Genomic DNA, 27,409 nt, shown 5'->3' on the forward strand with positions numbered 1-27,409 from the left:
ATAATAAATTGACATCAGATAATGGCATTATGAAACTAAAAAATAACTTCAACAAGAAATCCTAATGCTCTCCCTTTCTTTAAAAAAAAAAAAAATTGTGTGTATACATATGTAAGGACTGTAGGCCAAATACCTTATGTCAAACCAAATCAGTGAAAGAATATAGTAATTTAAAGTATCAAGACTAAAAGTAAGGTGTAAGAACCAGATGTCAGAAATAAGAATATTCTGATTGGATGATGTAATTAATTATTAATCTTACTTGCATTTTTTTTACATATAAATTTTATGTTAGCTGTTATTCTTTAATTTGTTTTATTTTATTTTATTTTACTTTTTTTTACCACAAGAGGTCATGCTAGGCAAGTTAAGTAGTTTTAGATATAATGTGGCCTTATTATAGTATGTTGCCAATTGCCGTAATATAGCAGTTGTATATAGATGTATATGTTCCTGAAGATTTAACGTGAAGGCTGAAATGTAGGATTTTATTATTGAAGTTTCATCTCAAATGGTTGTTGACTCTACAAATCATAAATGAGAGCTGTATACCATTTAATTGCACTGAATGAAAGGCTCATTTAACAACAAAGTCAGAGGCACAGTTAATCCCAGTATGTTTCCTTAAAGAATGGTGGTATCTCTTGCAGTTGTTTTCCTTTATTGGTATTAAGTTTGCTCAGCATAGCAAATATTTCACCCTCATCCATTTCCATATTATCTTCTGCCTTCAGGTGCAGTGTAGTTAAAGTTAAAGTCCAAGGGACACATTGTGAATGTTTGCAAAATACGTAGTCAACATATTTTGACTAGTATGAAATGTGCTTATAAAATGTTTCTACTATATTTTCTTCCATATTCAGGTTGCTACCCTCTGCATCTAAGATCATCCTTCATAGTCACTGTTTATTTTCTCTTCCTTGACTGAATACATAACTAAAGAACTTTTTAGTTCTTCATAAGTCCTTGTTTCATATTCTAATTTCTTTTTTCTCACCACACTTATTTTTCTAGCCTGTATATTCATTGTGCAATTTCAGATCTCTTTCCTGTTAATAATTGTCTCTAAATCATCTTCATCATTTCAAAAGAATTCTTACCAGTAGAAAATGGTTAAACCCTTTCCATATATCCTCCTAAGTCTAACTTCTCTACTACCAAATAATCATCTAACAACTAATCACTATTATTCTCCTGCCCAATAACTTCCTTATGTCAACATATGTTCCCAAGCTATTATTGAGTCTCTCATAGTGTTCTCTGTAATTCCACATTTTCCTTAACGAAGCAAATATATGCTTTACCACTTCCTGTGTTAGAACTGCACAAACCTTTTTTGCTAACTGAAGGAAGCATGGAAATCATCACATTCTTCAATATTAAGACTATTGCTATTATCATTACCATTCTCATCAGATCTCCATGGAGTCAAAAGACTCATTGCAGGAATCCCTACTCTCTCTCTCTCACACACACACACATAACTCATCATACTGTGATTTAAATGCATTCATTGTCTCTGCACTTGCCACACTTTGCACTTTGATGTAATACATTCTAATCGCCTACTACCCTCCACACAAACCTGTTCTCACATCCTTACTCCTACTCCTTTATACATGGAAGCTATATAAGGGTATGAGAGTAGGTTTATGGGGAGAATAGTAGGCGATTAGAATGCATTACATCAGAGTGCAAAGTGTGGTGAGTGCAGAGACAATGAATGCATTTAAGTCACAAAATAGATATGCAGACTTTAGGGAGGCAGTTGAGTGTATGAATGAGTATATTATGCCTGAGTGAGTACGAAGGACAACAAATCAGAATGGGATAGTTAGTATAAGGCATCAAAGTAGGGATGGGACAAATGGGCTTCTGCAATTCATGTACACTAATGCCAGGAGTATTAGGAACAAGGGGGAAGAGTGTTTGGCCTTGGTTGGCACTTCCAGGCTACAGGTTGTTGGTATTAGTGAAACATGGCTGACAGAAGATGATAAAGCTAGTGGGATTGAATGCGTCTGGTATAGCATGTTCAGGAGTGACAGGGTGAATAAAAAGGGGGGAGGAGTGTTATTGATGATAGCTGATGAGTTGCAGCCAAGGAGTATAGAAGTTGAACTGCAGGATAGAGAAAAGAGCACATTTGAGGCTGTTTGGTGTGAAATAGAATCTAGCAGAACAAAATATACAATTGGGTGCTGCTATAGACCAGGTGATGGAATAGATGGTTGGGTCATTAAGGTCATGACTTGGGAGGTGGCTAAAGGCGTGAAATTTACAATTAAGACAGGGTACATGTGGAATTACCGGGCTTGTAAGTATGACAAGCTTAGGTGTGTGCTTGGCTCAGTGTCATGGCATGTAAAACTGTAAGGGCTGGATGTTGATAGTGCATGGGAGGTGGTTAAGAAGTGTTTGCAGGAGGCAATGGTTGACTGTATACCAAGAGTCCGAATAATAAATCAAGTAGGGGTTAAATGGATGAATAACACTATTAAGCTTGAGCTGCAAAAAAAGAAACAATTGTGGAGGGAATTTAAGGAGAAAGGTGACCAGCAGGCGCAGGAACAGTATAAAGCTCAGGCCAGGATGATAACAAGGGTGGTAAGAAAAGCAAAAGTGGATTACGAAAGAAAATTGGCTGTGCAGGCTAAAGAGAATCCCAAACAGTTTTTTCAATATGTTGCAAGTAAAAGGAAAAATGTTCATGGTAGAATGATCTTAAAAAATGCTGAGGGTAGGGAGGTAACCGAATCAGTCGATATAGTGGAATTACTGAGCGAGCACTTTGCAAGAGTATATCATCCAGGTGGTGACATTGCAGGAATGGAAGAACCAACAGCTTATACTGGAATTGTGATGAACGAAGTAGAGGTAACTAGTCTATTACAGAACCTCAATGTCAATACATCTGTGGGATTGGATGGTATACCAGCTCATGTCGTATGTGAAGCGGCTAAAGAATTGTCAGTGCCCTTGACCATTTTGTTTAATTTGAGCCTCGGGTCTGGGTCAGTCCCAAGGGGGTGGAAAGAGGGGAAAATAGTTCCGCTGCATAAAGGTGGTTCCAAGGCTGCTGTTGAAAATTACCAGCCAATCAGCATAACAGGAATCATTATCAAGGTCTTGGAGAAAATAGTCAAGAGGAAAATACAAGATTGGATAGAAGAAAATGGGATACTGTGTCGGGGACAGCATGGTTTTGTGAAGGGTAGGTCATGCCTCAGTAACTTGCTCACGTATTATAACACAGTGATGGCTGAACTGGATAAGGATAATGGGTTTACAGTGATTCTACTGGAGCTTGCTAAGGCCTTTGACAGGATACCACATGGAATTCTAATCAGCATATGGGATGGATATAGGGTTGGTGAGATGGATAGAAGGGTGGTTGACGGAGAGATATCAGAGAGTGGTTTATTCAGGAGTAGAGTCCACAAGACAGCCTGTGACTAGTGGTGTGCCACAAGGATCTGTTCTTGGACCACTGCTGTTTAATTTGTTCATTAATGATATAGGAAAGGATCTGAGAGGAACAGTTCATTTGTTTGCGGATGATGCAAAGTTGGGTAGGGCAATAGTGAATGCAAAATTTTGCAAGATGATTTGGATAGATTGGAGGTCTTGGCTAAGGTGAATGGATGTCAATTTAATGTGGCAAAATGTAAGGTTATACATTTTGGGGTGAAAAGATTAGCAGCAGCATGGGTGGAACTGTACTCCAGGAAATTTATGAGGCACGAGATTTAGGAGTGTTGGTGGATAAGGAGTTGAAGTTTAGGGGCACATTGCAAAAGTAGCCAAATCAGCTCATCAAATCACTTGGTTGCTGAAGAATACGTTGACAAGCAGGTTATTGTTCCTCTGTATCAAGCCTTGATAAGACCCCATCTCGACTACTGTGCCCAGATTTGGTCACCTAGATTTCTTCTTATGAGGAGGTGGAGAGGATCCAGAGGCAAGTGACCAAGATGATAGCAGGTCTGTGGAATGAACCTTATGAGAACAGGTTGAGGATTTGTGGGTTGCAAAAATTGGTTGATAGGCAGAGGAGGGGAGATATGATTGAGACATTCAAATTACTGAAGGATTTCTATAAAATTAATTCAGAAGATATATTTGAGAACAGGGCTGGTTGTGGGAGGACTAGGGGACATCCATGGAAACTGGGAAAAAGTGTGGTTAGTAAAGGTGTTAGAGCTGGGTTCTTTACTTTTAGAGTGGTGAATGAGTGGAATGTGCTCCCAGAGTCTGTGGTGGATGCTGTGACAGTGAATGAGTTTAAGGCGAGGTATGATAGATACTGTATGAATGTTGAATAGTTGTGATGAATATGATTTGGGGCCCTCCCTCGATGAGTCTAATGACTCCCTGGAGTTGCCCGTAATAATAATGAGTTGTGTGTGTGTGAGAGAGAGAGAGGGACTTCCTGCAATGAGTCTTTTGACTCCATGGAGATCTGACCAGGATGGTGATGATAATAACAATAGTCTTAATATTGAAGAATGTTATTTCCATGCTTCTTTCAGTTAGCAAAAAGGTTTGTGGGTTTTAACACTGTAAGTGGTAAGGTATGTATTTGCTTCATTAAGGAATATGTGGAAACTATGACTGGTCATACTATTCCGTTTTCAGATTTATAGGTCTCATCAGTGAAAGCCATATCCAAGAGGTTAAGTCAGTTCAGAAATCATATATTTTCTATATACAAGTAGGAAAGAGGATTAACACAAGAATATAATTTTTTTTTATGTATAATAATACATTGACCAATCAAATAAACTTTCTATAACTATTTCTCATCCAAAGTGTTTAATATTAAGTGATACACCTTTTTCTACTTGGATATGGATTGACTTAAGTTCTGTATGAATTAACCTTGGTATCCTCTTGTTGGTCAAAACCTGTCTGGTTTTGACCTTGTGTTTGGTGTAGTGACTTATTGCATGATGTTTTTGCATTACTGGACTAAGGCAATTGATGTGAAGTCAACTACCTCTATATACAAACAGATTAATTTTGAAAAATTAATCTCAATCAATTTCATTCCTCCTCATGAGAGGAATGAAATTTATTGTTCATATTTAAAACCAGCTGTCTGTCATGAGCACATAACAAAAAATTATCAGAATGAAACAGGACACATGCACTAACATGAAATATAAGTGACTACCAGTTAAGAAAAACTGCAAATAACCTATAAGCTGTTATTTGCAGTTTTAATTATCCTGAACAAAATCAAGTGAGTTCTTATTATTTTACTTCATGTTTTTATTTTATTGTAATTCCAAACACAAGGGATTACAATAAAATTTGCAGATGATGTAAAGCTGAGGGTAGAGAGTGAGAGATACTTGTAAACGTGGGGATTTTATGGCATGCACTTTGATCATTAGGATACACATAAGAGGAAAGATTGTTCCAGAATACAGTAGTAGAGAAAAGTAGATGATTGAAGAGGAGAAAAGTTTGTTCTACAAGTGGAGTTGAACTGTAAATGTGAGGTGACTAATCTCTACACTTCTTAGAATTAGTGGAAAGTTAATTATCAATACCAGTTTAGATCAATAGCATACATAGAAATATCTATGTAATCAAAAATAGAAACATAACTAGAAGACTGTATGATAAAAATTACAAAGAAGAAAATAACTACAGAATTTTTGGTCTTGTTACACAACCATTATCAGTATAACAATTAATTTAAAAAAAAAATTAAATGTAAAAAAAAAGTGCAAGTTATAAACATGAGATGTTAGAAGCATGAGGAGTGTCAGTCTGTGTACCATTTACAGTCTAGATTGAAAAAGTAATTAATTTATTCAGTGGGGCAACACACTACAATATTAGTAAAATGTATTTAGCAACATCACTTCTCAAACTGAAATTTTGAGGCAGTTATTATTTCAAGTCATTATTATTATTAGTCTGATGAATCAGTGCTTTACAACTTACTTATTCTATACAATCTTTTATATATATATGTAACTTTTTTGTAGTGCTTTAGTTTTTTTTAAATGACTTTGTCTTGAAAACAGCTTTTGAACCATTTACTTTTTCACTTTAGATTCTAATAGGTATACAGATCAATCTTCCTCATAATTCTGACTTGCCCTTTCTGGTTATTTACTTGTTAATCTGTTCCTTTAAACACTTAGTTATGTTGACAGTTTGTCATAAGATATGGCTGAAAATTCTGTAGTTATTATAGAAATGTTATTTTCCTGTTTATGATTTTATCATAAATGTCTATATGAGACATGCAATAACAACGATTGAAAAATCTGTGTGTGTGTGTGTGTGTGTGTGTGTGTGTGAGTGAGAGAGAGAGAGAGCATTAAATTGGTGAGAAATGAGTCATTGCTTGACTTAATTGCACTTTTCTTTAAAGAATGAAGACTATTGAGGGGACTTTTAGGAGCACTGCTCCAAAAGCTCTTTAAAAGGCACGTTACAATCAGAGCCAACCCAATTGTAGCCTGATCTCTGATGAATAAATAAAATAACAAAATATTTATATATAAGTATAATAATGTACAGATCATTTTTTTAAATTACATTGGAACTATGTCAAATGCATCTCTATAGATCTGTTATATTAATTTTACTGTAAATGTGTAAATATTTTCACTAGAAACCAAATGAATGCAAATCAGTGAAAATCCACTCATTGTCAACTGAGATATACTGAACTGGCGCCTTGTGTTTTCTTCCTTCATTTCATGATTTCATGTGATTCTTTTCTCTGAGGCAGCCCCCATTTGCTGATTTATATGAATACAGCCATCAGCTTTTCAGGAAACTTATTAATAGATTCCTTCTTTCTTCTAGGCCCACTTGGCCATGTCCTTACCCCCCCCCACACACACACACACTTACACAAAAAGTACTTTGCGTTTATAGATTTTGTGACCTCTCATGTATGTGGCTAATATATTTTAAAAAAGCATCTCATTGCAGTCCTAGAACTTCTAATTTTTGATATTACATTGATATATTGCATACAAAAGCATCTTTAATAATGGATTTCTCATTATAGATTATACATAGTCTTCACGTGAAGCTTTCTTTATATGGGTGAAAGCCTTTGCCCTAGGTATATTTTACCTTAAATTAATCTTCAAAATTGACATGGTGATTGTTTTAAAAATTACAAAATATGCTTTATTCAAATTTAGGGGGGCACATTGCAAAAGTAGCTAAATCAGCTCATCAACTCACTTGGTTGTTGAAATATACCTTGATGAGCAGAGACAAGCAAGTTATTGTACCTCTGTACCGAGCCCTGATTTGGTCACCTTGGTTCCTTCTAGATTGGGAGGAGGTGGAGAGGATCCAGAGGCGAGTGACTAAGATGATAGCAGGTCTATGGAATGAACCATATGAGAACAGGTTGAAGATTTGTGGGTTGCAGAAACTAGATGATAGGCGGAAAAGGGGAGATATGATTGAGACATTCAAATTGTTAAAAGGATTCTATAGGATTAATTCAGAGGATATTTTTGAGATCAGGACTGGTGGTGGGAGAACTAGGGGACACCTATGGAAGCTGGGCAAGAGTGTGGTTAGCAGGGGTGTTAGAGCTGGGTTCTTTACTTTTAGAGTGGTAAATGAGTGGAATAAGCTGCCAGAGTCTGTTGTGGGTGCTATGACGGTGAGCAAGTTCAAGGCAAGGTATGATAGATACTGTGAGAATGTCGAATAGTTGTGTGGACATGATGTTTAGGGCCTCCCTCGATGAGTCTAAGGACTCCCTGGAGTAGCTCGAAATAATAATAATAATAATAATAAATATCAGGTCTTATTTTCTGTTGTTCTTTGCAAAGCTGAATGAATAGTGAAGTAGGGATTTAAATAACGTCATTGTTTTGTTGTTTTTTAGGTCTTGTGTATATCAGACAGAATATGGTGCACAACAGAATAGTGGAAGCAAAGGCCATCAAACTATTGAACCTTGTCCTCGTTTTGCCCATCAGTTAGTTTACGATCACATAAGAAAGGTAATTTTTTTTTGTTTTATTTAAAACGTACTACTATTTGCATATGATATTTTATAAATAAAGATATATAAATATCAGATGACATGTAAAATGTTTTCATTGCAGCTCCTCATTTGAAAAAGAACATAATCTCTTACTGAAGCATTTAGCTGCTCAAATATTCAAATATATGATTTTCATACTGGAAAATATTAACATACATGGAGAAGTCTCTGATAATGAGAATTCAAAAATATGGTTATAATGAATAATCATTATTATCAGTTATATAGGAGAACCTCTCACAGCATCATCTGCATAGTATAGTAAGACATTAACAGTTGGGATGAGATTATTATTATTATGCAGGATCTCTGTGGAGACTGAAGACTTATTGTCTGAGGCCTGCACTATCCACAATGACTGTTATACCTTTCCTTAAAATTGCTCATTGACAGAGCACTTGTAACTACCTCTGGCAACGTATTCCACTTATTCTTCACTCTCGCAGGTTCTCTTCATTGAAGTGAATTGAAGGTTAATGAGACTGTTTATGCACAACATCACCTCAAAATGTTAAGACCATATTCTAATGTTAGATAGATGTAAGATTTATATATTGTTGGGAGTCGTACAGATTAAATGTAGTGTTAGAAAAACAGGGACCCTGGGGAATTACATTTTTGGCATAAACTTTGGCTAGGATATGTGGATGATGTGTTCATCATGTGGCTTGGCTCTGAAAAACTACAAGATTTTGTTGTTTATTTTAATATGGAGATGAAGACAGTTCATTTCCTCATTAAGTTCTTTATTGAATTAGAAAACAACAAATTCCTTCCTTTTTTGACACTCTCCAAAGAAATAATGTATAGGAAACCAAAGCACATGGGGCAATATCTCCATACTAAGTCTCTTCACTAGCCATAACAAAAAAAAAAAAAAAAAAAAATTGGTTGGTAATTCTTCATAAGTTATATATAGACAGTTGAAAAATTATTAAATTAAGATCGATTAACTATAAATATTTTGATTCATGAATCATCATCACTATAATACAACTGGAAATTTAAAAAAAAGTAAACAACAAGCAATGAAGCATGTAACAAAATCTTATATAATTAAACAGCATATACAATATATAAATAGTATATAGTTCTAAATAATAGTTTCCTAGATTTTTAGCATAGACTCCATCATTTAAGGTTGAAATTTGAGTGATGCAGGAGTACTTCAGAACTTTAAAAAGATGCTCATGTTTATGGAGGTTGCAAGATAGCTAGGTAAGAGTTGATACTATTAGGATCAAATAAAGTGTGTGTGTGATTAAAAAAAATGAAGCATGTAACAAAATCTTATATAATTAAACAGTATATAGTTCTAAATAATAGTTACCTAGATTTTCGGCATGGACTCCATCATTTAAGGTTGAAATTTGGGTGTTGCCGAAGTACTTCAGAACTTCCTTTAAAAAGATGCTCATGTTTATGGGAACATCTGTGTAGTAATTTGGCATCATTCCAAAGGATCCTGTGTCTATATTAGAAATCCCATGTTCTCCTAGCCCCAATTTGTTCCATTTCTTAGCGGTAATGTAAGACTGATGCTCAGAAAGGTGTATAGAAACAGATCGGCACAAAATAAAAACAGTTATTCTGTTTTTATTTTGTGCAATTGTGCAAACAGAATAACTTTCTGCAAGTTATTCTGTTTGCCAAAAGCAGAATAACTTGCAGTTACATGGGACTGAATAGACTCCAGGTAACAGTAGAGGTTTAATAGATTTGAAAGTTGTGGAAAAATTAAACTTCTTTAAGGTATAAGAAATGTGCTCTGAAATACCTTATCTTCTCTTCAAATAGAGGATGGGGATGGAGATGAATGGTTGATAATCTTATCTGTTGTTTTGGGATTATAACTGTTGAGGATGGCTATTTCTTTGATTATAGAAATTTCTTTTTGAAGTCGATCAGACAAAGAACAGATAATGAGTTCTTGAAAGAAGGCATTTAATAATGCCATATTTCTGTGAGGGATGGTAAGCTGAAGCGTGATGTGTATAATGACCTGAGCAGGAAGGTTTCAAAAAAACAAATGTTGATAGAGAACCACCCAATTTTCTTTTTATGAGGACATTAGGGAAACATATAATCCCATTTAATTCAAGTTCTGTAGTGAAATTGATTCTGTGATGAATGTTGATAACATACAAAAAGATTAGTAGATTGGTATTATAAAAACTCTTTGTCTCCCTAGCAGTATGGAGAAGATAAGTTAAGAACTTGAATACCTTAGTCCAATCCTTCCAAAAAAAAAGAAAGAAAAGTTCAGAGCATTCTAAAGAAGCCTCCCACAAACATGGACAGAAAAAAAAGAAGAATATAGAGGAGCAATATCCTTTCCTTACACATGGCAGGAACAAGATATGGAAGGATATTACATAAACAAGAAGTAAAAGTTGCTTGCTCCCCACCAAACAAGATCTCAAGGCTCCTTCACTTCCAGAACCTCCCCGTTCACTACTCAAAAAACCAGAAATATATAAGATCACTTGTTCACATTTGAATTTGCTATGCGGGATAGATTGGCCAGTCTGGAGAGATACATGTCAGAGCACATCAAGGACATAAAGAAAACACAAATCAAGACTAGCAGCACATACAACAGACATAAAATATCAAGTACTATGCAACATACCAAAATCTCCTACATCAATTACAATTTCTTTGTCAGAGCACTCGGAGCCATTGAAAATGTCAAAATAGCCTGACGAGTGTAACAAAAAATATGATCCTATATCAAATTTGGTAATCTTACCAAAAATCTGATGCATGTAGATCTCATGCATTAATTTGCTTATTGTTTAACTTGCTTATCATATTTCTTTTATTTCACCCTCTTGATGCTCACTGACTTACTGTCCTCTTCCGTCAAGGACAGGTTGAGTCTTCCATGTTTCCACAACAACCTCCAGGAGTCTCGGTTTCTTGCGTGACTGGTATGCTGTCTATAAGTTTGTAATCCAGAGTTGACCTTTATTGATGTTATCCATTTAGTTCTTGGTCTTCCTTTTTTTCTTTTTTATTCTAGTCTTGCATATAGATTGAGGTTGGGTAGCCTTTTTGGTGGCATTCTCTCGACATGTCCATACCACTGAAGTTGTCTTCTTTAGATCTTTTTCTATTAATGAATCTGTATAGTTTAGGTCTTGTCTTACGGTTTTATTTGTTTTCTTTTCTGTCCATTTTGGCCATTTGATTCTTGTTTACATGTTCAGTTGCAGGTGGCCTTCAAGGTCATTGCAGAAAGGGACGGCAGGAATCAAACGTGACCTCTGCACCGACAAAAACGGATTAGGAACATGAAAGAAGTCGTCGTCGAAAGTTCCAGAACATGCTATCACATGATATTGCAAGGTGGTGCCAAAACTAAACCCAAGGTTTGTAAACTGAAAAGGATATAAGGCAAGTTTTGGGGAACGATCGGGGATTTGACAACCAGCATCGACATCTAAAGAAAGGAACATGGGGAGGTTCTGCGGAGAGGTCCGGGGAAGGAGATTGGAGGTCGATCAACCTTAAGCCGTTCGAGTCAAGGAGTGTGGATGTCCAGAGGTGAATATGTAAGGAGAAACAAAACTGTCCAGACACTATTCAGCTCAGCCGAGCCTGTGAATGCCCGACAATCGTAATCCTTAGACCAAGTGTTCAACGCTGGAGAATCGTTCCTCGTATCCCGGTTGCCAACCCGACGAAGCTGCCGGTTCTCCGAGGATCCAGAGGTAGAAAATCCAAAACCCAGAAAGGAAAAGATAACATAGGACAGCATGACAAATATTGAAGAAAAGGTTGCATCAAAGAGGAGGACTGTTCACGTGAATCTGATATTGTGTCTTATAAGATTATGTGGTGCAAGAATGATGTTTTTAACGAACTGATAAGATTCATAAGATAGGATAGTCATAGCCAGAGAATAACTGATATGTCCCTTAAGATTGAATTGATAATGCATGTGTATATGAGTATAGCTAATTCCTGAGAAGCTAATTGAGATTAGGAGGTAATCTGACACTTGTATGATATTTAAGTTTTGTCCTATTGTTGATATGATTATGATTGTTATATAATTCTTAGGCTGAGGAAAGTGTTACAAACTAGCTAAGAAATGTTGGGAAAATACCTTTTGTTTTATTGATAAAGATTGATTGCTATATATATGTCATGTTGTTATATTGATGCAAATAGAAGTAGATATTGAGAATTAAGTTGAGGAAAGTAATATAAACTATTCGAATAACTAAAAAAAAAATGTTGTAAGAGATATATAGGTAGTTGCATGAATTTTGAACTGAGATTAACAGAGGATAGTTCCCCTGCTCTTTGTATTGTATATTTCTTTAATTAGTGATCATTAAATATGCTTGTTGAATTTTCTTAAAGAGTGTCACCTGATCTTATTTATTGCAATACATTGATCTAAAATAATTCTAGCCTATAAGCAGGAAATCATTAGAGTGAAGTAATAAGGTAAAGAGACCACAACTGTGAGTGTTCTAAGAAGTAATTAATAAATATTGCATGATTGAGGTCTACCAGAAGTATCATATTTCATGTACCATATTGAGGCAAGGTGGTGCATTCAGAAATCTATATAAATTTCCAATGCTCTCAGGTGCAAAGAATATAGAATCCTCGAAGGTAGAATAGAAAGAAATTAGAGGTGGAGCGATATATACGTTTGAGTTAATAGAAAATAAGATAAAATTAGGATAGATATAGAAAGAGGGCACTACATGTATGTATTTTACGAATATATGTAAAACAGTGAGAATACAGAGAATATACATACATAATAAGAAGAAAAATATTACAATTGGTGCAGTGATCAGGGACAGGAATAAATTAGAAGAACCCAAGATATTACAAAAACAACTTTAGATGGTTCATTAGAGCAAATTAGAATGAGCTCTAAATGAAGAATTTGAAATCATTAACCAAACATTTGTAAAAAATGGTTCACATGATCCTCCATAAAAATACTACTAAAAACAAAAACAAAAAAAAAAAAAGATTCCAAGAATGCTATAGCTGTACCCTATATTAGAGGCATTTCAGAAAAAATAGACAGAACACTACTTAAATATAATATTAAGACTATTTTCAAACCCCCGACAAAATTAAAAAATTTACTTAGCTCTTCCAAAGATCCTCTTCTATACCTGGCCCATCCAGGGGTTTACAAAATTTAATGTACCTGCAACCTACCTTACATAGGGGAAACAGGACGCACTATCCCAATCAGAAAAGACGAGCATAAACAGCACATTAAATACCTCCACTATGGTAAAACAGGCCTATCAGATCACTCACTCCAAACATGCCACAGAATCAACTGGAAGGGCACCAAGTCCCTACACCACACCAAAACCTGGTTTGAAAGAAAATTCAAATAAGCTTGTGAAATGCTAAAACATTATCCAAACCTGAATAAAAATGATGGATTAATCATTCCAAGAATGTGGAGGACCCTATCTGCAACCCTTATAACAACCAGAACAAGCCCAGGAAAAAAACCTCGATAGAAGATGACTTTAGAAATGTTTAATGCAGCTCCGTTTTTAATTTATTTGTTTTTTTATTTTATTTATTTATTATTTTTTTATTTTTTTTATTTATTAATTTTGTTTTTTTTTTCCACAAGAGGTAAGGCTAAGTTAAAAGATTAACAAGCATCTAGATTCATATTACTTTTGTATAGTGCAGTGTCATGTAGCTTGTATATGTATGTATAAGATACATATATATCTTATACATATGTATTTTTCCTGATGATGACCTCACTACAGAGGTCGAAATGTCGAATGTTACTTTCCTAATGTTAAGTGAAGTAATTATTCTAACACATGTGTTGTGTCTCCATAAATTCTTCACTATGAATGCTGACCACCATGTAACCTTAAAAGAAGGAACTCTCTTCCACTCCTTTAGGACTTGCCTTGTTGCAAGACTTATGTTAAGCATATATTCAACTGCCATTAATTCTCTGCAGCATTCCTTTAAGAAGACACATGGTCGATATACTCTCTAGTCCTTATTAACATCAAGGTTACTTCATTCTTTGGTATATCTCTTGCTCACTATCAATCACTCCTCTACTATACTCCCTACTCATTGAATATCTCAACTGTATCCTCTCCTGTTACCAATCCACCGATTTCATCCGCTAACACCATCCTACCATGATAATTTTTTCTTCTTTTTGCCACATGTTAAAAGAACTGTACAGATTTTTCTTCGTTTGATTGATTAATATATGCTCGTACTACACTTTTGCTGTCTTTACCATGAGTCACCTTCCTGGTCCACTCTGTACTTGTGTATTTCATCATTACCCTTCATCTTGTACTGCCTCCATAGGGCATTCTTTTTCTGGTCTGCATGTGTAATCTCTTCATTCATCTATTTTACTTATACTTTATTTAGCCTTTTCACCTTTGAAATAAACTCAGACTTTGCTGCTGTTAAATATCTCTTGATCAGTGCCCAAACAACTTTGACTCCTCTTTCTGTTATAGCTCCCATTTGTCTCCTCAGTTTTTCATCATCACTGGTCTTGTAGTTCCACATATATTCTTTTCTCACAAAGGTTCTCATATGACTGGCTACAACTAAGATGATCACCTCATGTTCAGTCTCACCAACTAGAAGAAGATTAGACACTCATTCACAATCACATCTTCTAATGATATGATCAGACCTAAGACTCAACTTCTCTGTTACATGTTACCTTAGATTGTTATCCTTCAAAACATTCATTCCCTGATGTTCATTCCAATCAATATTATCATTATTAAAATCACTAATGATCATTTTTTCCTTGTTTACTAACCAAAGATACCTATACATTTCTTCATCACCAGCCTCCACATTCCCTGGCATATATCCAACTAAATATATTATCCTGTCAATCGTCACCTCTCACATACTGCTTCAAGACCACTGCTACCATTTTCCCTTTGTACTTTCATGTTGTGTGGAGATTATTCCATTGCCATTATCATCAGTGCTCCTCCTCCTTTTGTTGCTTTTCCTATCCTAACAAAAAACATGCATACCATCCATTTCTATTACTCAAAGGATATCATTCACATTCAACTATGTTTCACTTATTCAGCTTACTTTCATGTGAATAAACTCCATCAGTGCAACAGTTTCACCTCTGTTTTTAACATTCACTGGTCTTGTTGGCTGAGTGGTTTGTGTTCACTCGCAAATCACAGGACACAGTTTCAGATCCTGCCATGAGCATAGGTGGGGGATGATTTCATCTTCTAGCATGACACCACCACCTCACTTATTGGAATCCTGAAGTGGCTTGAAAAATTTCTATTTGTGGTTTCTAGAGCAGGATTTCCAGACTATGAAATTACAAAAACTATATATATATATATATATATAAAAAAATTAAAAAAAAAAAAAAAAGAAAGAAAAAGAAATCTGTAGCTCACCCACAACTTCTATAAGTTTACAAAAAAAAAAAAAAAGGGAAAAAAAGTTTAAAATCTTTAAGTGTTGCAAATTCATTTCTTGATCTCTAACAAGCCATTCCACCTTCATCTGTAACTTCTCCATATCCTAATCCATTCCCATACACAAATTTGATTCTGGAAGCAGTCATGAATATCTTCCTGACTTTTCCCATTTCCCTTTCCAGCTGTTTCTCATCCTGTTCTCATATCTCATACTACTCTCCTCACTGCTCACATCATATCTGATTTCCTCTGATCCCTTGTTTGCAACACCTCATTATGCTGCTTCTAGCAACATTCTCTCCATTTAAATATAATCAGTCTCTTTTATAATTCTATTCATCTCTGGAATGCATTCCACACATCAAAAATTTGCACTTCTTTCTTCTCACACTTCACTAGCTTACCATTTATGATTTTGCTCACCATCTCAGTTCATCATTGTCATATCTAGACAACACACCAATTACCCTTTCTAACACACTATTGTCTTTCATTCTCCTTAATAATCTTCTGATATGCATCCTCACATTCTCTCCATGCTCAGCCTACCACCTATCTTCCTTGTACTTTTGCTTTTCATGTTGAAAACATCAGTCAGGCTGTTCATATTCCCTTCTGGAAAACATTGTCCATTCTCTCTTCCACTACATCTTTAATGTTGGAATCCCATACATCAACATCACTCTTGAGTTATTCACCACCTCCTTTTCTGAGCTGTCTTTCATTTTATTCTTTCACACTCTGGCAAGTGTCTAATCTCATTTTGCATATTTTGCTCTAGTCAACAAGGAACACAGCCCATCAAAAACATGTTAAACAACATGCATGTCTTTTTTATTAAGACATATTATAAGCAATTGTAATTTTTTTTTTTTTTAGTATATTGTTAATAAATGAAAATGGGAGTGATACAAAGAGAGTTTGATATATTGATGGCACAACTGAGGGCTTCTAACAAAAGTTAGTGAGTTTTTGCGATGCTTTTTTCTTTATTGACATCTAAGCTGTTTCTTGTGGACTTCAGCTAAGGTGAACAAGAAAGGCATAGTTGAGTTAAGACTTCAAATGAAAGTGATTGCCATGAAATTAATGTTTTGTCAAGCCTAGGCAAATAAGGAACTGGGGGAACATTCAGCCTGCTTCTGTGTTGCAGTTACTTTGTATTCTTCATTAGATGTGCTTATGAACATAGGATACATTAGACAGTGTCAATGTGTGGTTATTTTGCAGATGTATTGGAGATGTGTGATGTTTGTAGGTAAGAAAGTAAATGCAACTGTAGAGTAACAAGGTTTATTAATGCATGGAAGAGTGAGAAAGTATAAGAATGTGAATAAGCAACGGAGAAGAAATGAAAAGGAGGAAAAGTAAAAGGTGAAAGTGAGAAGAAGAAGAAAAAAAGAGTGAATAGAATCTGGAGAGAGAAAGAGAGAACAGAGTTGCTGAAAGTAATGAAAGAAAAAACATAATTTTAGAGGGAGAGAGAGAGAGAGATAAGAGTACATATAGAAGTGATGAGGAAGTAAGCAAAAGTGGGAAGAGTGAATGAAATTAAAAATGATAGAGTGAAAGTACACCCTCTGTCCAAAAAGAAACCGAACTTTTCGAAAATAGAAGAAACTAGTGGCAGCACCTGTTGTATCTTTTGTTGTCGAAAGCAGCAACCTTCATTAGTGTTGTCAACTGTTTTATTAGAAGTAGAGTTATAGTGCCAAGAGTGACAGCATGTTTTGAAGAACAGTTCGGAAAATGAGTTTCTAAAAGAGCTGCAATTGACTTTTGTGTTAAACTTGGTAAAAGTTTTACCGAAATGCATCAAATGCTTCAAAAATCATACGGTGATGAATGCTTATCCTGTACTCAAGTTTATGAGTGGTTTAAGCGATTTCAAAGTGGTTTATGAGATGCTTGAGGTTGACGAAAAGCTGGACTGGGCAAAGTTAACATTCAAAAAGTGCGTGATTTCATCAAAGAAAACCCAAAATCGTCTGTGAGATTGATTGAAGATGAATTGAGGATTCCAAAATCAATTGTGCACAACATTTTGACTGAGAGTTTGGGCCTTTGTAAATTGAATTCGCAATTTGTTCCCCACAAGTTGACCGATGACCAAAAAATGTATCAAATTGAACACTGCAAGGACCTCATTAAAACTATTCATAAGGACTCAAACTTCCTTGAAAGGATCGTTACTGGTGACGAAACATGGTGTTTTGAGTATGAGCCCGAAACAGAGTGCTGAGTGTAGACCACCAGAAGAGGGGCATCCAAAAAAAAGTTGCTTGGAGAAGTCAAAAGTAAAGAAATTGCTGATTTTTTTCTATGATTCCAAGGGCATTATTCACAAAGAATTCGTTCTGCCTGTCCAAATGGTCAATGGCGAGTTTTATCTCGAAATTTTGAAGCGATTGATAGCGAGAATTCGTTAAGTATGGCATGAATATTGTCATGCAGGCAGCTGGTCACTTTTGCACGATAATGCACCATCTCATTGTTCGAAGATTGTGAGAGAATTTTTGAGCAAAAATCAAGTTTGTGTGTTGGATCACTTGCCGTATTCACCTGATTTAGCACCCTGTGACTTCTTTCTCTTCCCCCGACTTCATTTGCCGATGAAAGGAAAGCGATATGACACCATTGAAAACGTTCACGTGGCAGTAACCACGACCCCCAACAGTATCCCAAAAACCGATATCAAAAACTCATTTAACGAATTAATTGACCGTGCCAAATGCCGTATCGAAGCTGAGGGAGAGTATATTGATTGAAATAAATTATTTGAATAATTATAATTGGCCTGTGTTTTATTTTCTTCAAAAGTTTGGTTTCTTTTTTGGACAAAGGGTGTAGCAAGACTATTCGTACATAAACAGATGGAATGGAGTTGGGAATTGGATGACAAAGAAGAATTGTATCTAATTAAGAGTGACATTTATTAGATTGCTATTAGGTGAAATAAGTCAGGAGAAAATTAAGACTGATGAGCATTTTTAGGAATCTGTAAGTCAGCATTGGATGGCTGGAGAAGAGACAAATGAGTGGTCAGTGTAAATTATGTGGTATAGGATTTTATTATTATCATTTTTTTTTTTTTTTTTTTTTAAGTGTTGTTGGCAGTAGTGAGAGGCAAAATGTCATGGGGCTTCTTGCCTAGATATAATAGAGTTGAAGAAGACGGCAGTAATTGGAGAAGAATATGATAACTAGAATATGAATGAAGAGGGAATTAAAAATGGTGATGTCCTGACAAAGATTTAAAAGTAAAAGGGAATTGAATGACAAAAAAGAATTGTATCTAATTAAGAGTGACATTTATTAGATTGCTATTAGGTGAGAAAAAATTGTGTTGCCCTATAGAAATGGAAATCTGTAAATGATGTTAACACCATAAATGATCAGAATGTTAAGAGAGAATTGGATGTGGAGATTTCTAAAGAGGAAGAGTTGTCACTAGGTGCATTCTCGAAAGAACCAAAATTAAGTACATTAAGGGAATGAAGATGCAAAAAGTATGAAAGAGAATGGAGGGTGAAAAGATTGCTATGCTGTTTAAATCCAAGGTATAGAAATTATGCTTATATATAAATGCCAGAAGTGTTAGAGATGAGGACAAAGAGTTTGTGATTTGCTGATCCCATGACTCTAACCATAAATAATAATAATATAAACTGTTACCTTTATGAGTAGTAATGCAGGAGGACACACCACTAACAATGGCTTAGAGGCTTGTAATGATGGGTAGTTGAATAGGTTGCAGTATTTGGTTGTCTGTTATATGCCTGGAAATGTGAAGGAAGAGAACAACAAGATGGCTGAGCAAGTAAGCAGAGGATGGTTATCATCATGGAAGATTTTAATTTTTATGACATTAATTGGAAATAAAAAAAGAGCATATGAAAGTAAGACCATTGAATCAAGTTGCTTAGGGCCATTGCCTTAACACAGGCTCTCATTAAGGGAACAGGAGTGAGCGTGAGAACTTGACTTGGTGATAGTGTTTGAAGTTGTGATAGTAAATGAAGTATCTATGCTACCAGACACCTCTTGCAGTTGTGAGAATGATAAAAAGTACTTAGCTTCTGTTGGAAAGACCTAAATTTGAACCATCTCAGATTCGAGCAGCCTTTATAGTTGCTTTTCAAACTGAAAAGGAGTTAGCCATTTTACAAGATGAACAGAACTGTATAATGAACTGAATAATGCTTTGCCCAGTGAGGAAAGATAATATGTGAAACTACAAAGTTGTAGTTTGTGACAAGTTAAGGAGGCCATTTGGGACTTATCATGATGTGAAGAGCTAGGAGAGGAATAGCTTCTGGGAGTTAATTCAAACCCTTTCAAAGCAGCTATGTCAGGCTGCATTTCTAGAGCTAGATCAAAAGCTTAAGAGTTGATGAGAAATGAAACAATAATGAAATTATGCAAGACTAATATTGCGGAAGATATGAAAGAGGCACAAGCAGGAAAATGGTCCACCATAATTGCACGACAAGCGTTAAGTACAAGCAAGAAAAGTGACAGGTTTGGTAAAGAGGGAGAACATTGAATATGAAAATCTACAGCCAAATAAAATTCTAGGAAGTTTTTGATTTTCTTTTTAATTGTGGCCAATTAAAAAGAAGAATGAATATTGAAGAATGATGCCGGTTGTTAGCGATGATTACTTGGGATTACAGCAGCATATGGTGCAGTATAGACCAGCTTGGCTGGTCATGATTAACGTATCCACTCTCTAATCAACAGACTATGTGATTGTCTTTATAAAGTGGAGTTCTTATGTTATGCAAAAATAAAGAAATAAAAAAATATTTAAAAATTAAATTAAGAAATAAATGACTATTTTATCAGTGTGTTCCTTGTTAGGAGAAAGGCATAGCATTGAATACAACAATGAAGAAAGATAAGAGACTTGCGAAGTTTCTGAATGCTGAGTGTTTGAGATATTAAGTAATATTGATATTAATGAGTCTGTAAGACTGGATGGTACATCTCCATGTATATTAAGAACATGTTTGAAGGAACTAATACTGCACTTGATGTTGTTGTTCATTGAGAGTTATGCAGCAGGAAAAGATCCTGAGGAGTGAAAGATAGTGTCAGTGCATAAAGGAAATTAGTGGTATCAAACTATAGATTAACTTGGGATTCATTATAATAGTGAGGATGTCAGAGAGGTTGATGAGTAAGAATTCAAGATGAAATTGATGAAAGTAAATCTCTGCATAATCATCTGTAGAGATTCCTATGTGATGTGGTATGTTATGGATGATTGTGTGCTAATAATTGGTACCGTTTATAAGAAGAATAATTGCATTAGACAGGAGACATGCATATATTGTAATTTTTTTGGATTTTGCAAAAGCATTTGATAGAACTCTATGTGACAGAATGGTATTGAAACTGAGGAGAATGAAGACATTTGGCTATTAGATATCAACAGGCTGTAATCAAGAAATGCTGTTTCAAAGATAAGGAAGGAAATAAGTAATGTTCGAGAGCTACTGCTGTTTAATTTTGTATTCTTATGATATAATAAAAAGTTTGAAGGAAGGTAATCTGTTGTTTGTAGATACTGCAAAATTGGGAAAAGTGATAGTGAAGTATTCTGATGCAATGTGGTATGACTTTAGAATTATTTCAATAGGCTGATTCACTGGATTTGGTGATGATGGGGAGGCGATTATCATTTTAACATTAGCAAGTATAAAATTGTGCATTTTAATTATTAAGTGTAATATACTACAATGACACTACAATCTATGAAATGGAAAGACGAGGGATTCATGATATTTGTTAAAGAGCAGATTTTAAGAGAAATTTCCATTGTTCTGAAAGTCTTCATAGGATTGCTGTCTTATTAAATTAAGAATGTAACTGTGCCATTGTGTAAGGCTTTGATTAGGCTGCACTGGACTGTTGTGCACAATCTACTCTCCTGAATACCTAGGGGAAATTGAAATAACTATCATTTGCTTTCACTATCCTTAATGCACTGTGACTACACAGGAATAATTGGTTATAACAAAAGTTTACTGTATAATTTTTTTTTTTTTTTAATACCAGTGTACTTGTGGTGCTTTAGTTAGTTTTTGGTAATTTGTTTTAGTGAGTGAGTTTGTTCTTATTGTATTTACTGTAGTGAGAGTCATCAAATATAAGAATAGAGTGAGGGAATGTGATTTCCAGAATATGGCAGGTGTGAACACGAGAAGAAATATGATTAATTGAAGCTTGTGATGGAAGTTTCTCAGATAGATAGAGGGGAAATATTGATCAGGGCTCTGGGTGATAAGAGGATCAGAGCCAATCCCAGAAAGATATATAAGGGTTTTGTGAACAAAGGAGTAAGGAGCAGATTTTTTTGGGAGTCTGTGGGTATAGAATGTGTTTGCAAACTGAGCAGTAAATGCACAAAATGAGATATGATAGGTATTTTGAGCATTGAAAGGTTCCTAAATTCTAGAGCTTTCTGCTATAAGCCAGTTTAACGCATTGTGATAGTGGCTTACAGTAGAAAGCCACTGTAACTCATGGTGATTTAATTATTTGCTACACTATTATGCAGTATTCACTATACTATACTCAACATACACGCAAAGCATACATGTAAAGTAACTTAATATATATGCAGCTGTTGGTTGCATATTATTAAGTGCACTATATGCAGAAACAAGAAAATATTTTCTTATGTGCTCTTTTTCTTATGCGTTCCTATAATAATAATAATTGTATGATGATAGAACTATGCCATGAGTCCCCTTTAGGGGAGGTACAGCACCATCTCAGTCCCCCAAATTTTATCTGGGCTCTGGAACCGGCATAGACTGACGAACCAGACCTATAGCTGGGTCAGTATTCCTGACTGTAATCCGTGTGTCCTCAGACTGGTTTGCCTGCTTGCGGGATGAAAAACACTAGATAAACTGGCAGGAAAAAACCCTGTTGTCCACGCCCAAGACCGGCTAACTTGGCTATGGCTGAGGAAGATCCTAAAGTTCCTCGCATCATCGACGGGAATCGAACATAGGACACTCCTTCCCCAGGCATATGGTTGCAAAGCACAAAGCCACTAGGCTAACTGTGCAGACCGCATTCCTATAATTGATTGGGTTAGTCTATTTTGGTCATCATACTTTACATGTAACGAGGGATGCATTGATTATCATTTTTTTTAATACTAAAAAATTTACATTAAAGAGACTTAATTTAAATACTGTTTGTTTATTAAGCTTTATCTTATTAAATTATCATTATTAAATAAGCATTGTGTACCTTTTCTTTTTTAGGTGCACTATCTGTTTGGAGGAAATCCTGGGAGATCTAATCTACCAAAAATGAGACTAGATGATTTTTGGTCATTACAGGTAATTCCATTGTTAAATTAAAATTAATCTCTTGTAAACATCATTAATAGTAGAAAAATTCAGAAATTGTTGATAGAAAACTAGTATCTTTAGGTGGCGATGATAAATATACTTCTCAAACTGGGTTAAAACGTAAGCAACTGGTCATTGTTCATTTACAATCCAGGTTCCTAGTCATAGATCTAACTTTTAATTTGTTTGGTTTATTCCTTTCACATGATTTTGGTACCAAGATTGTCCTGACTAAGTGACAGTTCTTAATTTTGGATGCTTATCCAGGAATAGGCTGTTGCTCAAATGTCTTTGAATAACGTTAGTATACTTTATAAATATGATAGTATAGAATAATTGTTGACATTATCAAATTAATGGATGGGGTGAGTACAGGATACTACGATAGTGCTACATGAAAAATCGGTATTATTATTATCACAGTCTTATTTGTCAGGATTCGAATATTGCCAGATGTTATATTTTCATCTTGTAAGGCACTTCTAACTGCATCAATTCATTTTGGTTATTCTTTTTGCCCTTTTTCTTGCCATCCTGGTATCAAACACCTGTTTTGCTAATTTTTCCTTTCCCATTCTGTTTAAAGTGACTACACTACCCGAGATTGTGATCACACATTCCTGAATGCTAACAATGCCAGATTCATTTCTGATATCTTCATTTTTAATATTCTTCCATTGATTACATGTATTCATTCTACTGATATCAGAATTCTTGCATTTATGGTCTTCAGCTTGTGATTGACCGTTTTATTTCTAACCGTGCTCTCAGATCCATGAGTTAATATTGGTTTGATTACTTTTTCTTGTATATAGCTTGTTTAGTGTTTTGACTGTAATGAAATATTGATGAAATAAAATTTCATAAATATAAATTTTCATAAATTCATAAAAAATATATAAAATTTAATTTCATGTATTTTTATAAAATATATAAAATGTAATAAAATATTTTATTTTATTTTATTTTCAGTAATAAACCACACAAATGAAAAGTATCTATGATTAGGAACCTAGATATAAATATTCACTTTACTCCCCCGCTATAACAACTTTATTCTTTTGTCAGCTCCACTAAAAGTTGTGTTTAAATAGTTGAAATTTTTAACTTTTTCTGTAAGTTCTCCATTCTGGATGCTACTGTTTTCAACGTTCCTGTCTATTTCCATATTGTCTTTTTTTATGCCAATTTTCCCAAAGAGCTGAGTTGTGAATATCTTAAACTTTGATAACAGGTTTAATGTCACTTTCTTTCATATGATAGGTGAATAACAGTTGTCTTATGTCTAACCATTTCTTTTACTACCTTCAATTCGAACTGCTGACTCACATCTTATTTGTAAGGTTTATATTGCTTTGGATTATATCCCATTTTTATTTATTTATTCTTTTTTTTTTTTTATATAGTTCTCACCCACGAAAGGTCATTAGTAAACCTATAGTACATTTGTACAATGGGTAGGCTAAGGATTTTATTTGTAATTTTTTTATTTTTACATAGTCCAGAAACCCTGCTCTAAAGAGACCAAACATTTAACTATATAATTATAGTGCTTTGGACAGCGTTTCTCTTGGAACCTTATCATATGCTATTTTGAGATCTTATTTACAGTGACAGAATTGGAGTTGGGCCTGCTCGTGAAGGAATTGTTATCCTCATGTGCAGTCATACCACTTTTCATCGCATCTGATTTAACACTACTGTAGAAGTAATGGCTATTAACCTGGCAACAAAATTTCTTATTACAATATGTTCCATATATGTATACCAGGTTGTGAGTTAACTCTGGCCTGCATTGATAATCTTGTATTGCAGATGCCTCTCCTCATACTTATGTGCAACTTTAATGGACTTATGTTTTGTCCAAACACCAATGGGAGAAAGTACTTATATGAAAGAGGGCATAGCATTCCTCTGATTAAAAGCAGTAGCACCTTTCATATGCCTACCCACTCATCTCTACAATAGCTCTTAAAATCTATTCTTGTTATCCTTCCATTTGTCGTGTGAATTTGAAGAGAACATATGGAAGTTCAGTTTCCTATGCTTTGCAGTATATTTCACAGGAGCCATGTTCTTCATTGATGTCCAGGTGAAAAATTTTCCAGACTATAACTTTCTTACCTTTTCACAACTAGTAGAATTAACAGATTGTATTGTCCATGCAACAACTACATATCTGAAAACATCATTATCTCAATTTCCACTATCCAGAACTCCAAGTACTAGTGTGTTAAAGATCAAAACAGAGCATGGAGTATATTATTATTACTATTATTACGGGCAACTCCAGGGAGTCATTAGACTCATCGAGGGAGGCCCCAAATCATATTCATCACAACTATCTGACATTCATACAGTATCTATCATACCTCGCCTTAAACTCATTCACTGTCACAGCATCCACTACAGACTCAGGGAGCGCATTCCACTCATTCACTACTCTAAAAGTAAAGAACCCAGCTCTAACACCTTTACTAACCACACTTTTGCCCAGTTTCCATGGATGTCCCCTAGTCCTCCCACAACCAGCCCTGTTCTCAAAAATATCTTCTGAATTAATTTTATAGAAACCCTTCAGTAATTTGAATGTCTCAATCATATCTCCCCTCCTCCGCCTATCAACCAATTTTTGCAACCCACAAATCCTCAACCTGTTCTCATACGGTTCATTCCACAGACCTGCTATCATCTTGGTCACTCGCCTCTGGATCCTCTCCACATCCTCCCCATCAAGAAGAAACCTAGGTGACCAAATCTGAGCACAGTAGTCTAGATGGGGTCTTATCAAGGCTCGATAGAGAGGAACAATAACCTGCTTGTCTCTGCTTGTCAACGTATTCTTCAGCAACCAAGTGATTTGATGAGCTGTTTTGGTCACTTTTGCAATGTGTCCCCTAAATTTCAATTCCCTATCCACCAACACTCCTAAATCTCGTGCCTCATCAATTTCCTGGAGCAGGGTTCCACCAATGCAGTAAACTGCCTCCAATCTTTTCACCCCAAAATGCATAACCTTACATTTTGCCACATTAAACTGACATCCATTCTCCTTAGCCCAGACCTCCAATCTATCCACATCATCCTGCAAAATTTTGACGTCATCTGCATTCACTATTGCCCTACCCAACTTCGCATCATCCGCAAACAAATGAACTGTTCCTCTCAGATCATTTCCTATATCATTTATGAACAAATTAAACAGCAGTGGTCCAAGAACAGATCCTTGTGGCACACCACTAGTCACAGGCCGTCTTGTGGACTCTACTCCCGAGTAAACCACTCTCTGATATCTCTCCGTCAACCACCCTCCTATCCATCTCACCAACCCTATTTGATGGGTACGATACCACATTGAATCTCAAGTCTATAAACATGCTGAAGCCTAAGCATGTTAAGTTATATGTCAGTCAAAAACTGTCTAGAAACCATCTGCCAGTCATACAACCATTACATAAGTGGTATTGGATAAGATTTCAAAAAAGAAGAGCAGATATAGAATTATATTCTTTGAATCCAGAATTTATGGATGCAGTGGTTGATACCAATTACAGACATCTAAGAGAAAGCTTTACAAAAATAACCTCAACAGCTTCATATCACGCTAAATTTTTGATATTCAGAGAACAACAAAAGAAGTGATTACCTCAGACCACAGATGCGAGACCCTTCGACACTTCTATGCATGGCAGAAGAAGGTGAATCCATTCCAATAATAGGTTAATCAGTGTGTTTCGTGGGATGAGTATTTATTGTTACATGTTGGAAAATTAGCTTTTCTTTTATGAAAATTCTAGTTTTTAAAGTATTAACTATTTTGCTTGTACAACAGTTGGAAAATTTGTGGTCTGTTGTCGGACAGTACCATAAGCAGCCATTTCATGTAATACAGTAACTTTTGCTCTCCTATGCTAGTATTATAGGGTTTTAATGATATCCATTATAAGATAAAATACTATTTTTCTGGATTCCTGGATTTTTTCTTCTTACTATATAACAAAATACTTACTGAGGATCAGTTTTCCAGGTTAATAGAATAAGGCGTGAATCTGTAGACCGCTTTAGAAATTAGGAAAGAATCCAAAACTAGCAAACAGAGCCCAACTTATCACTCTGACCAGTGTTCTTTGTAAAATCTTGTGTGTGTGTGTGTGTGTGTGTGTGTGTGTGTGTGTGCGTGCGTGCGTGCGTGCGTGCGTGCGTGCGTGCGTGCGTGCAGAAGAAATGTCTATGCCTGACCTCTACTGTATTAAGAAAGTAATATCCATTTCTGGAAAACACACACAATATAATTTGATAATCAACATTGGACCATTTGGTGTTCTTAGAAACCTTCACGCAGCCTAAAACATGAAATATAGTTTCAATTTTATAAATTAAAGATACTAAGATATTATATACTTGGTTTAATCCTTTATCCAAGTGTAAGCAAACAAAGTTTGCACCTGAAATATTTTCAATATTTTCAAGACTGGGGCAACTCCGTGGTAAAGGTGGTATGACTCCAATGCAAAGCACAT

General features: G+C 35.3%; 1 protein-coding gene across 1 annotated transcript in view; it reads left to right on the plus strand.

The window, feature by feature from the left end:
- Positions 1-27,409, plus strand: part of muskelin (muskelin 1) — a 411,065-nt gene that overhangs the window by 293,631 nt on the left and 90,025 nt on the right. Inside the window, exons 17-18 of the mRNA XM_090406668.1 lie at positions 7,886-8,003; positions 22,800-22,877. Coding sequence (XP_090262794.1) covers positions 7,886-8,003; positions 22,800-22,877 — 196 coding nt within the window. The remainder of the gene's footprint in view (positions 1-7,885; positions 8,004-22,799; positions 22,878-27,409) is intronic.

This window comes from Typopeltis vanoorti, chromosome 16 (assembly GCF_054136105.1).
Source record: "Typopeltis vanoorti isolate ZY-2024b chromosome 16, IOZ_Tvanoo_1.0, whole genome shotgun sequence".
Taxonomy (NCBI): Eukaryota; Metazoa; Arthropoda; class Arachnida; order Uropygi; family Thelyphonidae; genus Typopeltis; species Typopeltis vanoorti.